Consider the following 16554-nt stretch of genomic DNA (forward strand, 5'->3'; position numbering starts at 1 on the left):
TCAGAAGCTAAAAATTTCAAGTACTGAAGTTGATCAGGTATTGTTTTACTTTCCAGTAAAAAGTCTCTGCCTTCTCAAAGAGTATCTTCAAAACCAAACCAAACGAAATGAAATAAAATACCTCAACTGCAGATCCTCATTAAGCTTTTCCTTCTTCCTGTGGAGTAGTTTTATTCCAGAATAATCTGCTCTCCTTAGAGACTATCTCTCCCCAGGGACAATGGACTGTTGTGATCTCCTTCCAAAGTTCACTATGGCCCCCCTTTAAAACACTGTCTCAGACACATGGGACACTGGACACACACAAACCAAATGCTTGAGAAGAAAGGAAGAGATAAAAACTAGTGTGGAGGACAGGGAGGGCAGAGGGCAGAACGGAGAACTATAGAACAAAGGGAAGGGGTGGCTGATTCAGAATAAAAGGGGATAAAACCAAAGGGTTATTTCACAAAAAGTAAAGCTCAAGGAAGTTCCAACATCCTCATCTGCTTCCCAGTCCTCCCAATCTGCAATCTGGTTTTATGTGGAGTACACGCATGGGTGAGTTTATGACTGTGTACCCATGCCATCCTTGAATGCAGGATACACACTGCAGACACTCAGATGCATTCACCATCTGTGTGCATTTCTGCTAAGTTCTGAACATCTAATGGAACAACACAGCTACTAAGTCTAAGCCTTGAATATTGAAGAAGAGCATACCTGTAATTTTGTCTCTCACGAGTTTGCAGGATTCTATTTCACCAATGCTCCCAAAGAGACTCCTGAATTCCTCCTGGGTCATGTTCTGGGGTAAATAGTTGACTATGAGGTTGGTTTTGCTGTCATCTGTGGCTGCTCCTGTCTGCATGGGAGAAGGACAGTTTCTATTGTTGCTGGAGGGTCCATTGCTTGTATTGGATGTCGGGCCATTTGACACCTGTGGCTCCATGGTGCTAATTATCTAAATAAAAATAAAAATAATAAAAATAAGCCTCATGAAATTTAAAGACACAAGTAAAGTCTCTTTCAAGATTTTATTTTATTTTATGTTTTGAAAAGAAAGAGGACAAGATAAAGCAAGATGGAACAAAGGAGACTGGGTTGTGAACACAGCCAATTTAGAAGCATGTTTTTAACCAAAATGTTAAACTCCCCTTGCTATTTTTAGGCCAGCCCATGGATTTTGAACACAGACTAGAATGCAGTGGGAACTCTCCCATTATTTTGTTAATGAAAAGCTAATTCCTGTTTTCATTACACAATCACTCTCAGAAATGTATACTTAAGCCACACCAAATTATAATTAAAATGTAAAGTAATAATCATGATTAAAATTATAGTTCCATTAAAGCTGAAAAACTAAATATAGAGGGCTACGCTCACAAGATCAAATACAGTACCTGTTTATTAACTATCTCATAAAGTAAAATGACATTAAATTAAGTGGGGCCGTTCCATATGGGAAGGGTTTAGATTTTCACCGATGCTTAAGCACTGATCAAACTTCAGATTTCATAAGCACATTCTGGGGAGCTACAAAGTCATCTAATGATTTTTCTCCTTAGCCACTCTGTGACTGTTCCTCCTGGACCTCAAATAAAATGAAAAACATAAAGGTAGAGCTCTCTCTAGGTCCTACCTTAGGTCCAGCACAGCCCAAGGCTATCCTTTCACACTTTACTCAAAAAGTAAATAGTTTAAATTTAAATTAAATTTGGATTCAAATAGTTAATTAAACAAAGGTTTCCACAAATGTGTGAACTGTTCCAGGCAGCATGCATGGAAAAAAAGAGATGAATAAATCTCAGTCTCTACCCTCAAGGAGCTTACAGCCTACTGAGGACACAGATAGGTAAATGGCTCCCAGGAGGACTGTGGGCATACAGGAGAGGAGCAATTAGCCCTGCTTTACAGGATGGGATTCAGGTAAAGTACTGAGAAGATGAAGCTAGAATACATAATACATTCTATATGGAAAACGGATGTAAGCTCATGGGGCCTGGTTATAAAGAGGTCCTGTGTGGCATGACAAACAGAGAATCACAAAACTGCAGAGCCAGAAGACACGTAAGGAAATAAAATCTAGTTCAAAACTCTCATGTTTGAGATGAATTCCAGAGACATCCAGTGAATTCTGTCATCATGGGAAACTGGGGCAGAGTCTGGGCCTGCACCCAGGTTCCCTGGCCCCAAATGCAGCCGAGCAGTCCCACTTTTGCACTCTATCCTCTCACATGTCTTATTTGTCCTTCATGATAGGACTTCTGTCGCCTCTGACCTTGACCAGTTCTTTGGAAATGGAATCATGCTCTGCCATTCACCAGCTGTGTGACCTTGGGGGAAGTGACTGAAATTCTAGAAGCCTTAGTTTTCCTCATTTGAAAAATGGGAACAAAGCCACCTGTCTTGCAAGGTGGTGACATGAGGTATAGAAAGCACCTGAATAGTGGCGGGAATGTAATTTGCCATTACTGATATTTATTAAAGTCACTCTACCAATTGCCTGATGTGACTTCTCTCACTGAGTCCTCACAAAAAGGCAATGAGGCATATCGTAATATTCTCTACATCTCATAGACGTGGAAAGCAAGGTTTAGCAGGCATCTGACAACTAGCATCTTCCATTATTATCACCATTTGGCTGCTGAGAGAATTTTGGGGGGACAAGCACTTTCATATACATGTAGTTAAACATGTAAACCTTAAGGGTACAACTCAAAGAATATTTACAAAGAGAACACGATTCACACCTGAGTGTTCACCGTCAGACCATGATATAGAACATGACGAGCATCCCAGAAGCCTTTCTTGTGTCCCTACCTCCATCATTCTCACTACCACACCCACCCCAAGGTAACTGACTTATAATTCATAGATTAGTTTTATCTGCTTTTGAACTTTATATACATGGAATCACACAATATGTACTCTTTTATGTCTTTTCACACATTATGTCTGGGTGTCATCCATGTCATTAGATATAGTGGTAGGTTTTACTTCTCTACTGCTGTAGAGAATTCCTTTGTGAAATTATGAAACTATCTCATTTTATTTACCACTTCTGTTGATAAATATTTCAGTCGTTTTTGGTTTTTAACTATTATAGATAATGCTGCTCTGAGCATTACGCACACGTCTCATGATTTACATACACACACGTTTCTGTTGGGAGTATTCCTGGGAATCTATTTTCAGGTCAGAGTATATGTATGTTCTGTGCAGCAGACACTGTCAGTATCTCTTTTATTTTTTTTTATTTTTTTTTAAAGATTATTTATTTATTTGACAGAGAGAGATCACAAGTAGGCAGAGAGGGAGGCAGAGAGAGAGGAAGGGAAGCAGGCTCCCCGCTGAGCAGAGAGCCCAATGCAGGGCTCGATCCCAGGACCCCGGGATCATGACCTGAGCCGAAGGCAGAGGCTTAACTCACTGAGCCACCCAGGTGCCCCTCAGTATCTCTTTTAAATGGTGGCACCAACTTACACTCCCACCAGCAGCGTATCAAAGTTCCAGTTGCTGCACAACCTCATCAATACTCAGAGATTTTGGGGGGTTTATTTTGGTGGGTTTTTTGCTTATCTTCTCACTGAAGCAGAAGTGATAAAGTAAAAAAGGAGTTAAGTTTTTAGTCACGGCAGCAGCTGACTTAAGACTGTAGTCCTACCACTTATTAGCTATGTAATCTCAGGCAGGTGACTTGAATATTCTACCTCAGTTTCCTCTTTGTAAATTGGAATAAAGCCTCATGTGCAGGTTTCTCTTCAGAATGAATGCCTGGAGGCATTACAATTGTTATTCTTCATCATGCCCTAGGTAGGTGTTCCTCTAATTGTTTCCTTTTCTGAATGATCACAAATGGGAAATGAAACAAACAAACAAAAAAGAAGTCTCAAGAGGAGTCAGGGGAATAAGGCAGACTGAGGAAGGTGAGGAGCTTCTAAGATTCTTTATCATCATGTAAGTAACTTAAGTGGCTCTGCTTACCACATCATCAGAACTTCTAGGATTCAGGTCAACTGTGAGATTCTGGAAGGCTGGTCCAGACAGCAAGGAGAAAACAAAGGGTTTCTGAGAAGAATCTTAAATCAAGCTCTTCTCAGCATTGATAGAAGCTGTATCCAAGCAAAGCCTATTCTGCTGCTCTGTCCGGGAAAACACAAGGGAGATGTGCTCAAGGGAGGCACATGCTAATGGAGATGATGTCGTAGAGCATCATCACAACTCCTGGTGGGGAGGCAGGTTTCTGCTCTGCCCCACCATTGGGCCTCCTGGGTCTGAGCAGCGTCTCCATTTGCAGTGTTGTCTCACTGCTTCACTCAGTCAGGTGTCCAGGCAATAAACACAAGGAGCACTGCCAACTTGATAAGGAACTTAAAAACAGACTTTATCCAGTTCAGGAGTTGGGGCTGGCAGAACCACAGGGCTACACACTGCTACCTTTTGCCGTAGTGGCAAACAAGCCAGCCCCACAATCTCAAGAACACGTTCCCGGCTCTTCATCTTTCTCAGGTTACCCTTGTTAAGGCTGCCCCACAAGCACCTAGAAAATATCCTGCACTGAGGCAGCTTTTGGGGCATTAATGATGGAGTATGAAGAAGAATGTAAATCATACCTAAACGTGCTGAGATTTTATGGGACTATGACAATTGATGATCACCTGAGAGCCGGGTTCATCTTTTTCGTTCATTGGATGCCTGCCTCACAGACGTGTGTTGCGAAAGCCAGCCCTCATCCATGTGAACATCTCACAGGTCTCCCTGCTCCAGAGAAGCCTAGGAAGTACCAAGTCTGCAGCAAGGTAATTTCAGTTCCCCAACCAGCTTTCATCTTCTTACATCTTATGTGGATTTCCTAAATTATGCTGACTCCTGGAGTTGAGCCCCATCTGTAGCCCCATCTGAACCCTAATTGGGCCCAAACCTCTGAAAAGAATGATCCACGAGATGCAGTGTTCGGTACTGAGCTACTTCAACCAACCAAACCTATAAATTAGGTCAAGTCATTCTTGGCTTATGGGAGGGGAGCTCTCTTTGCCTTGAACACATTCTACAGTTATCGTTTTGTGTATTCAGAAAGAACTGATGAAAATACACACATGCACACTGAGTTTGCTCAGTAAAAATGTACTAAAGCTAAGAAACACTTGCAAATGTGTTAATATACATCATGTAATGAGACCCCTCATTGGTCTTAATGGTGCATCCCAGGATACAAGACAGGCTTAAAAAAAGAATCACAAATGTAAAATGTCAGAATGAAATGTGACACACAAGTGAATCAAGAGGATTTTAAAACATACTTGGAAAATAAGAGAAATGGCCAAGATCTAACGATATCAAACTCAAGAAAATGAAACTATAATATTTGAAGGTTACCTGATACATCGTAAAGAGAGGACACCTGTAATCTCAACATAGGAAGCAAACCAGAGGTAATCCATACCCTCCAATAAGCACAGAGGCTGGCTCAGAAAGATCAGAACACTTCCTTCTCCAGGCTTTTGATATTCTAACAGCACAATTTTCATTGCAAATAAATAGATCAGTTACTCAAGTGTGCCTATGTACTTTCATGAAACAGTCTGTGTGGGTCACATGGCCGACTTTGCAGCTGACCAGGTTCCAAACCCCTGACTTGCCCTCCTTCTCTCTTCTGAATGGCATAATTAAGAACAGAATTACAGTGAGCATCCAGGATAGAGCACTGAGGAGGTTCAGTTGACGTCAAACTCTAATGGTTGTACAAAGCACTGCATTAAATCTTTTATGTTTCTGTGATATATTTTAAGAAACATTATACAGGCAGAAAATTTCAGGGATAAACTATTAAAGCAGTGCACAATAACGCAGGCACTCAAATCCTGTCATTGTAAATGTCAATGGTTTGAATGACTAATTACTCACACTCAACGCATTAACCTCACCCCTCCCACCAATTTTTTTTTTCTTCCCAGCAAAATATACAACAAAAGCAAGAGGGAAGGCCTCACACGTGCAGCTGCTGGATCACCACTCAGGGTCATTAATCTCTGTGGAGGGAGCTAAGAAGCAGGGGCTGGGCTCAGCCTCTTTCTCAGGGTGCTGCTGAAAAAAAAGCTCTTGATAGCATCTCCATCACCACAATCCTGGGTCCTTCCTGATATCCCTAATTATCTGCTCAATCCCACCTCTTATTATTGTCCACCCAAGGCATCTGCTACACTATTTCCTGGACTTGTCAGGTCAAATGCACATTAAAAAAAAATAGGTTTATTTACATTCTGGCTAGATCTGGGAATGTTAGATGAATAGAGATAGAGCCCCAGAATGCCAAGCACTTGTGCTGGGCCCTCAGGATATGGAGACAACAAAGACAAGGAGCTAGCCCTCACTGAGTTCATGATGTAGATGCAAGACAGATATCAGAGAACATTAGGGACCATGGAGCCTAATGCCATAATTTTAATGATGAGGCAACTGAGGAAAAGAAAGGGGAAATGACTTGCTCAGGGTGACAATGCCAGTTAGAGCAGGAAGTGGGAACTTAAGCCCAGCTCTACGCAAGAGTACACAAGAGTATAGGGACAGCGTACAGTGTGACAGTGCAGACATGGACATTTAGATGAGGGTTTACTTTTCCTTTTCTGGAAGGAGACAGTAAGGGGTGGCCATATCATAAAAATGTACTTGAACAGACATGCAGAGACATGTCTATCTCCGTAACTTACTGAATCTGGCACTTTACAGGTCACAAAAAGTGTGACCTGAACTCTGAGCTCCATAGCACAGAGACCACATCTGTTTTGTTTATTATAGCATCTCCTGCATGTAGAACAGGGCCTGACAATTGATAGGTTTAGATTAAGGACTATTGAATGAATGAAGGCCCTTGCATGCTCAATAGTTCACTACATCCTTCAAACAACCCTGTAAAGTACAAGCCAAAAAGGTGCGAAAGTTATCCCAATTTTACATATAACAAAAGAGGACAGAACACTTACTGAGTACCTATTTATATGCCAGGCATACATTTAGATATTATTTCAAATATAGATTTTAAGAGGCATTCATTTAAGAGTAGGGGCTGAATCTTCAGCTGACAAGGACCCCCTTGAGAACCTGTTGAATGTCTTCGCTCATTCTCACCAGAAAAATGCACACACATATTTTACGTACATGAATGGCAATCCTTCGTCTCCAGATTGAAATCCTCCAGTTGATTCTAAGAGTAGCAATACAATCAAAGAGCCAAACTTCCCCTCCTCCCCAAATCATTCTTTTCATATAATTTCTTGTTCTCAGAATTAATTTATTAACCAAACAAATACTGACTGCTGAAGGTTCTACACGTCAGAGCAGAGAGAAAGCATGTCCTGTGGCCAAAAGGCCCTTTAAGTGTATTAGACAAGACCACTATAAAATTCCAAAAATGGGGGCGCCTGGGTGGCTCAGTTGGTTAAGCAGCTGCCTTCGGCTCAGGTCATGATCCCAGCGTCCTGGGATCGAGTCCCACATCGGGCTCCTTGCTTGGCGGGGAGCCTGCTTCTCCCTCTGCCTCTGCCTGCCATTCTGTCCGCCTGTGCTCGCTCTCTCTCCCTCTCTCTCTGACAAATTAAAAAAAAAAAAAATTCCAAAAATGTATTTAAAGCCTCCTTTAATATTTCTTTCACCATGAGTTTATCATGGTGAAATGAATTTCTCATGAATTTCTCACAGCTCCCTCTGTCCCTCAGTCTTGACAAGGTTTTCATTTGCTCAAATTTGGGGACAGTCAGGCTAGAGTTAGAGGGCTGGTCCTCCTCCTCACAACTAAGGACAGTCACTGTCCCAGGCACCAGAGAACGACATCGGAGGTCTTCCTGCAGCCCCCTCACCAATTCTGTCAGCCATACTGCGTGGTCTTGCTCTAATATTTTCCACAAAAATGGCAGTCCAATAATATACTGCACAGTTTTGCATTTACACATCTTAACCTACTTTACGCTCTCAGGATTTACTTTGTGAGACACATATAAGGTTCCGACTTTATGTTACAGGAACCCATGCCACTGTAGAACTCACCACTGACATTCGTCATCCACAAGCTCAGGGAAGGGCCCTTCTACCCCCATCACGGCCAACCTCAACTTCTGGTTTTCTGGCAGAGGGGTGGCCATGATGCTCGATTCAAGCAAAAGGATCAAGAGAAAAGAACCTAAGAAGGTCACAGGAATATGATGCTTCTTTCCTAAACACTCTCCCTTCTACCTCCAGCGCCCTCTAACTGTCAGCATCCCCAGAAATGAGAACGGTGTTAATAGAATGTTCTGATTGCAAACATGTCTCAGGTGTGTGCATCTGAGACACACACACGTACTTTGTTCAATATTTTAATGAGTATTTAAAGGTGTTTTCTTTCACCATGTTGGAAGGACTTTTGAAAATTTATGTATAAAGGCTAACCCTTATGTAATAGAACAAGCGCTCCCGAGAGCATGAAGAATAATGTTTACCAAGGGCAGTCACTGAATCGAACCATTAAAGAAATAGATTTAAATTATTCATGAGGACAAAAATAAAAGTCCTAATTCTCTTTGTAGGCATTTCCCACTTAACCCTTATAAAATCCTGACACGCAGTATGTCAGACACTGGTGGTGCAGCCCAGACTAGTGCAACTAGCCCGCCTTTCGAAAGCCTGAAAAACAAATCCCCAAAGTTAGAAAATTACATAGCAGGCTCTGTGTTCCTGAAGACAGATATTATTTTTAGGAATAATTCCTCACTTCTCTTCTTGCTCCTTGAAAGATACTAAAAATGTCCTTACAACCCCCCAATTTCATATTTTTTAAGTTTCGTCCATCAGCTCATAAAATCCGTACTCTCCCCTCCTTCTCTTCAAGAGGCTTTAATTCACTCAAATCCCTTCAGATTAATATTTTTCTCTAAATGCAATGCTTCCCTGGTTATGATTCAACTGGGAAGGAGACACATGTTATTAATAGGGCCCAGGAGCAGGGGCTGAGATTGATGACCTGATCACTCTAAGAAAAGGGAACTTGGGAATATACCCACATCCCCACCCCCAAACCAGATTACAGGTGATGATTCACAAAGGTCCCTGGAGCAGAAGAATCTGGCTGAAGACTGCACTTGTGTCTCTCAAAACCATTTGTACCAAGTTTCTGTAATTCTGCTGGAGAGTAACTAGAAAGCTCTAGAAAAAATATTTAATTCTAACTGGGGAAAACATGCTGACAGTTTAATAGTACCTTTGGGTAGATGCACAAATAACCTGAAAGACCTATTTACTCTAGGAAGTTACACGGTAATAAATTCCCGGCATATCCTTAAAACAAGTGTGTTTCATTCAACACAAGTTTATTGAACGCTATTACAGACCAAGGCATTGTTCTAGGAATCCAGGAAAAAAAAAAAATTTTGTCCCTGCCCTTAGAGGGTTCAAGTTAGGAGGATGGAAGAGGAGGGCAGATAAACAAGTAATTAACTAAAATCAATTGCATATACCCCTTTCATTAAGCAGTTCCCTTCAGAGTTTCTCTAATGACTCTCCCTCCATACCAAAGAGCACATACATGAAATACATGTAGACTTGTCCTGGTATTGGATGGACATGTCCTGCTTCAGATTTAAATGCTTACATCCTAGACCAATGACTTTATAACAGGGAGGTAAGCTTGAGGCATTACTTCTTTGAAACAGCATCTTCTTCACTGGAGAGGAATACCAGGCATGCCAAAAGTATTCTCAGTGGGGGTAGTCAGGATTTTTTAAAAATCAGCAGCCGCTGGAGAGAATAAGAGGCATCAATACTTAAAATAGCAAGGCCAGCATGGATATGAAAAGCATAATCAAAATTTAATTTCTCTTAGACATTCTTCTCAAATTCACAGAAACCTGAGTTCTTAATATTCCTCCCCAGATACATCACACACATTTTCCCTCCTAAATAAATATTGGCCTCCTTTATATCTTTAGGGCTTCCGTTTGGGCCTAAAATGATTTCCCGTATGCCCAGTCCTAGTCAAACTCCTGGTTATTTTGGTTTTAACAGACTTTTCCAGCAAACTCTCCAGAGCTGAGGGATGGCATGACCATTCTGTTCATTATAAAGACGAGGAGACCTTTCTCTCATGACCTCCCAAGCCCTAAATTTAGTCCTCTTTTCCAAAATGGCCAATAAAGATGCTTTCAAACTTTTTTTTTTTTAATTTTATTTATTTATTTGACAGAGAGAGATCACAAGTAGGCAGAGAGGCAGGCAGAGAGAGAGGAGGAAGCAGGCTCCATGCTGAGCAGAAAGCCCGATGCGGGGCTTGATCCCAGGACCCTGAGATCATGACCTGAGCCGAAGGCAGAGGCTTAACCCACTGAGCCACCCAGGCACCCCTGCTTTCAAACTTTTGATAAGCTTTCTTTTTAAAAGACATATCTGAAAAGTGCAAATGTATTCATTTCAATATAAATGCAATTTCGTGGCCAAGCTCTTAGGCTTCCTGCAAAAATATTAGATCTAATTAGAAATTCAGTTGGAAAACAATTCCTTTCCTATCCAACCGTCCAAGCTTCCAAACTCTGAATGTTTATTGTGGACAAAATAACCAAAATGTCTCATGATAAACTATGAGCACCTGCTGCGGCGGGAACCAGTTGTGACGGTAGATGGGTTACCCACATCTTCCATACAAAGAACGTTAATGAGTCATTTGTAAAACTGTCCCCAGACTGACTAAGTTGAGCTTATCTTCTGATGCATAATGAATAGCCAATGACACAATTCATGTAAACATAAATATTGTATTTTTATTTATAAAATGTCTGGTTCCCGGACGCAGAGTGTGGGCAAACTCACATAGATCCAGCTGTACAAAGCAATGTGTTATTCCGTATCTATATCATGATACAGATATCATGGGTCACATCTCTGAATTTATCTTATGCACACTCAGATTAAATTCTTCAGAAATGTAAATAAAATATTTTTTGTTGTGAAACTTTATATTTGTTAACAAAGCTGGGTGGAGATGGGGATGATAGTAAAAGGGATTAGAGGAAGTTAGTATCTAGAAAAATCTGCACAAGGCAACCTTCTCTTTGTTAAGAATTGTATAATGCCAATGGCTCTTCCAATTGTGCCATTTAAAGGAGAGAGATTATTTGGGGTCATTTTGAAGCTAAAGATACTGAGTGAAATAAAACGGTTCTCAGTAATTCAATGTTATGTATAAGTGGTCACGATAAATTAGACCCATGGATAATTCACACAACTTCATGTTATATCCATATGTTCACTACTGAAAAAATCCTGAACATCATTATGATAGGGCAGTTTTAAATTTGAAAATTACTTTATCACACTTGAATTTTATTTTTAATTTTTTCCTTCTCTGAATTTCTTTCTTCTTTCTTCCTTTTCTTCTGTTTCCTTTCTTCTTCTTCTTTTTCTTAATAAGAAGGATACATTCGAAAAAAGGACTTTTTGATCTAATAGGAGAATGTTATCCCTCATCTAACTCAGCGAGGTGTTTGGGACTACCATTCATCCTTGACACCCCCTGAGAAGGCAGATGGGTATGCGTAAAATTGGACTCGATCATATCAGTTTCGGTGAGAATGCAGGCCTGGGCTGGGAGAAGTGTATCTTTGAATTATTTGCGGACACCTTGTTTACAGAGAACACAGAAATCCAAGGTTCGCAACTGGCAAGCTTTAAGGTGCAGTAAAATAGTCTCTCTTATTATCATCATTGGTGGAAATGTAACTGGACACAATCTTTCTGAACCTTATGTTCAGATTCTTGGACCCAAGAATCCATTCTGAAGCTAAGAAAAGAATCTGGAATTCTGAAGACCGAAATTATGCAAAATAAGATACATTATAAAAAGTGTATCTAAAAGAGTGAAAAAACAGAAACAACCTAAGGCCAACAAAGGGGAATGACTAAGTAAGTTATTATATAGTTTTATGATCCAGTATTTTCAGCTGTTAAAATGATATGTATAATGGGTTTGACAGCTTGAGAAAATGCATATGATAAACGTAAAATAAAGTGAAATAAAAAAATTGATTATCTTGATTATATAAACATGCACAGTATAGGAGGAAAAATAAAAATGCTAACAATAAGGTGTGGGATTATACTTGTCTCTATCTTTATCTTCCAAGTTTTTTGTTTTATGTTGAAAATACAGCACTTTTATAATTTGAAAGGAAGTTATTTTTAAAAGTGAAAGAAAATGTCAAATCCTTCAAACCAGTTTGGAGTCACAGTATTAAATATTATTCCATCTCCTTCCCAGAGCTGTCCTGCTGGATCTCTCCTTGGCCACACTCTTATCCTACATTAGAGGACACATAGGAGCCCAAACGAATGAAAATCGCATTTCTTGAAACGGACTGTGATTCGGGCTCTCCTTCACCTAAATCACTGTGTATTAGCAAGGTTACAATCTAAGTCTGCCTTATCGCCTGGCGGCAACCTTCAGGAGGACAGCAAGGAGAGAAGATGATTTATAAGAAAACCATTCCCTGGATCAGGGAGTGAAAAGTACTGATCCGTTCTAAAAGCTCCTGCTGACAAACTCTGATATTATGAACATTCTGCACTTGGACAAAAGCTCCCACTTTTCTTAATTACATGGTTTGAGCAGGAGCCTGCTTTTAGGATCTGCCCAATCACACAACAGCCATTTATTTTCCCAACTGCAGCTGCCAAAATTTCCCTGATCTCTGTTCTGTGCTCCATCTTCAAGGACATTTTATGAATGTATGACACTGGCAAGCAGCATTCCACACCACGCTTCTTAAGCGTCTCCCTCTCTCTTTCCTACCTACGGAGATCTTCTTAATACATATTTATTAAAAATCTCACGAACAAGAAGCAATGTGGAGAGGTAAAAAAAAAAAATCACAAATACCACATATCAGAATATTTGTCTACTTTAAGACAAACACTTTGTTATGACAATGAACCACTAACATTCTTTGTCCTCTGTATGACGGGTTTGCTTTAGTTTTATGGACTCTGCATCTTGTAATTCATTGGGTCTCCTTTTTGCAATATTGCTAGAAAAACAAGTGGTAAATCCGTAGCCCACTGTGTTTAAAGGAAGAGCAGAGAATCTCGCTGAAAAGTTTTAATTCTTTTTAGACACAAACTTTACTTCTGAATTCATGTTATTTTTTCTTCTCTTAATTTTCCTTCACCTCAATTTCTTCATTGTTCTATATTTTAAAAAAGAAAAATAGCTGTATTTCTATGGATGTTTGTGATTTGCCTTATAACAACAGAGAATTTTGGATTAGAACAAAGAATAAATAAGTTAATAGTTATGTCTTCACAAATAATCTTTTGCCTTTCAAGATATGCTTTTAAAATCTCACTAATTCGGGGCGCCTGGGTGGCTCAGTGGGTTAAGCCGCTGCCTTCGGCTCAGGCCATGATCTCAGGGTCCTGGGATCGAGTCCCACATCAGGCTCTCTGCTCAGCAAGAAGCCTGCTTCCCTCTCTCTCTCTCTCTGCCTGCCTCTCCGTCTACTTGTGATCTCTCTCTGTCAAATAAATAAATAAAATCTTTAAAAAAAAATAAAATCTCACTAATTCATACTAATTGGGCATGAGTAAAATTGGCATTTTAAAAATTCAGAAATGGTAAGACTTTTTAAAACACATGGTAGGATTTCAAAATTATACTAAAATTATACTAAAATTCAAACTGCATGATATATAATTCTCAGATAAGAACCTTTTAGGACTAATTTAATAAGTCCCTAAGAATAATTTGAATAGATACATGTATACACTCTGGTACTGAAAAGAGTGTGTTGTGTTGTGGTGTTGTGGTGAGCTCTGTGTGTTGTGTAAGACTGAGGAATCACAGACCTGCACCCCTGAAACAAATAATACATTATATGTTAATAATAACAATAATAATAAAAAGAGTTTACTTCTTTGTGTTAGGTAACCATGTCCTTTAAAATCACAGATACAAAGTAAATTTCCTTAGTAATCTCCTCCTAATCTTGATACAGTCTTTCTATCCCAGAAATATGTTTTTTAAAAAGTGAAAGGCTGACAAATATTCAGAATCAGCTGTTGTGAAATTAGGGCAAACAATTTTTTTTTTTTTAGTTATAGGCATATTTTAAAGCAAGTCACAATTTAATAATGACAATACTGTCCTCCATTAGAATAGCTCCTCCCCACAACTGAAGTTCGTTCTTAAAAGAAGAGGAAAGGCAGTACAAAGGGACAAAAGTCAAGCTGTGAATTGTGTAAGACTGATGAATCACAGACCTGTACCCCTGAAACAAATAATACATTATATGTTTAAAAAAAAAAAAGTCAAGCTAACTTCCTTAACATTAATGAGTTCCTTCAATGGGCCAGAAGCCATTATGATAAATGCCTGAGATACAGGAGAAAAAAGGGGTTCCTGCCTGCAAGGAAGTAAATAAATCAGTAAATAAGTAATTACTCTATAATGTCATAAATGTGGTAATGGAGTATATACAAAGTGCCCAGCAAAGTCCCTGCCAGGAACATGGCAAAGGCCCAACAAATGGAGATCCTGTGATAACACTGATTAAAAAATGCTTAGGGTTACATGGAAAAAGGTTTAGGGAGGCAATTACAATTAACTCCTTCCAATACTACCCCAGTTAGCACATAATAAATGGTGATAGCTGTCATCAGGTACATTACTTCACTTAATTCTCCCACAACTTTGCAAAGTAGGTAACTGTCATTCCCCCCACTTAGAGTTGGGGAAACCAAGGCTTGAAGAACTGAAATCACTCTGTCCAGAATGAAGAAGTGAGGCCTGGGTCAGGCAGTACCCATTCTCACTCAGCCAGAACCAAAACCCGAACTCAAGTGTGAAACCAAACCCTGTGGCCTTTCTGAAACCTCCAAGTCAGAGGAAAGAGTTCCTATCACCGTAAAATGTAACCCAATAGTCTTGGAGAAAGGAAACGATCTAATCTGATTAATACCATTCTGGACTATGGATCTGCTGTTAGTCACTAAAACTGCCAAATAAATGACTGTTATAGGAAAGATCTTAATTCAAAAATTCTACATGGTGCAATGGCAAGAGCATGAAGTTTAGAGTTTGGGTTTGAAAAGTGGCTCTAGCCTTGACCTGGGTTTAGACACTTAAAACTCTCAGAGGTGCAATTTAATTTACTCATCTGAAAAATACACACAATTCTGTCTGCCTTGCAGGGTTGCTGTGAAGACGAAAAATAACCAATTTAAGGCACCTGGCTCAGAGCTGGGCACACAACAAGGACTCAATACCTATTCATTCCCCTTATCAAAAATGTAACATTCTGAAAATATATTCCCATTAAAATGAGGTGGCAAAGTCAACTAAGTGCTGGTAACATTTATCCTTGGAATTTAATTTCTGAAATGGAAAAGAACACTTAAAAATGTTACTACTCATCACCTACCTATGTCAATAGCTATTTCCTCCATCTTCAAAATGTTTCACAAACATTAACTAGTAAGTTCTCAGAATAATACCAGCCAGAAAAATACAGAGCAAAGGGGAAGAGATTAAGTGAACTTTAAAAAGTGAATAATGAAAGCACCATTTTTAACAAACATAATTTCTGGTACACTTTGCCTTTTTAAAAAACCCTCTACTGTGAATGGCCTAAAGTTAGATACTTTACATCTAATAAGTGTAGTCTTTCAGGTTTCTGATTTCCCGAGAGAGTAACCCTCTTGTTTTCATGGGAAATTTTGGGAAATTGACATAGATTGCTCTGGGTACAGATACCAGAGGGCATTTCTGGCTTTCCACATGGAACTGCTCAGGGTGGGCAGGTCCATGTCCCTGGTCCACCCTCCACTTGGACTGCTCCTTCCTTCCTGTGGACCCCAAGGAGCAGCTACATTGACATCAAATGCACTTCAAGAGGATCTTCCAGGGCACGGTTGGAAAGGAGTTGTGGGAAGTGCAGAGAAAACACAGAAAGTGTGACCTCCCCACAGAAGCGAGATGAACCCTTTACAAAGCACCAGAAAGAATCCTTTCAGTCACATGCTAGACTCAGGAGATTTTGTGAGCACATTCACACCCAACAGCCCATTCCATCTTCATGAAGACCCTGGGAGATAAATGGGATTTGCCCCCTACCCTGTCATTTGCATTTCATAGGTGAGCAGAACAAAGGTCAAGGAGCAAACAGAAAGTAGAGTGACTAGACCTGGTTTGCAGGGCACAGAGCAGGGATGTGAACCAAGGTCTTACTGTTACTGACTCCATCTTCCTCCTTTACCTACCACAACCTCCTGGAAAGCACATTCCTGGCAATATCCTTCTGCTAACGAGCCCTTCTCCAGCTCCCCATCTCTCCCCAGCTCCCATGTATATGCTTCCCTCACAGACATGTACCACACAGCCCCGAGACTCTCCATCTTCCTGTCTCTGTCACTGGACTGTGAGCATCTTGAGGACAGGGACTGTGTTTGATTCATCTATAATCCCAGGGGCCAGTGCAGAGCTCTAGGCTTTGTTGGTAGAATAAATGAATAAATGGATGGCTCTCTAGGTGCTCACCTGCTCTCCATAGTTAAATCTGC

At 40.1% G+C, this 16554-nt stretch overlaps 1 protein-coding gene across 6 annotated transcripts in view; it reads right to left on the reverse strand.

The window, feature by feature from the left end:
* Positions 1 to 16554, reverse strand: part of ELAVL4 (ELAV like RNA binding protein 4) — a 145805-nt gene that overhangs the window by 51351 nt on the left and 77900 nt on the right. For 4 of the 6 annotated variants that reach the window (XM_047728351.1, XM_047728352.1, XM_047728350.1 and 1 more), the window contains exon 2: positions 703 to 943. In XM_047728351.1, coding sequence (XP_047584307.1) covers positions 703 to 943 — 241 coding nt within the window. Of the gene's footprint in view, positions 1 to 702; positions 944 to 3966; positions 4017 to 16554 lie in introns of all 6 variants that reach the window. The other 2 variants (XM_047728354.1, XM_047728355.1) reach the window with 1 other exon arrangement.

The sequence above is a fragment of the Lutra lutra genome, chromosome 4 (assembly GCF_902655055.1).
Source record: "Lutra lutra chromosome 4, mLutLut1.2, whole genome shotgun sequence".
Lineage (NCBI taxonomy): Eukaryota > Metazoa > Chordata > Mammalia > Carnivora > Mustelidae > Lutra > Lutra lutra.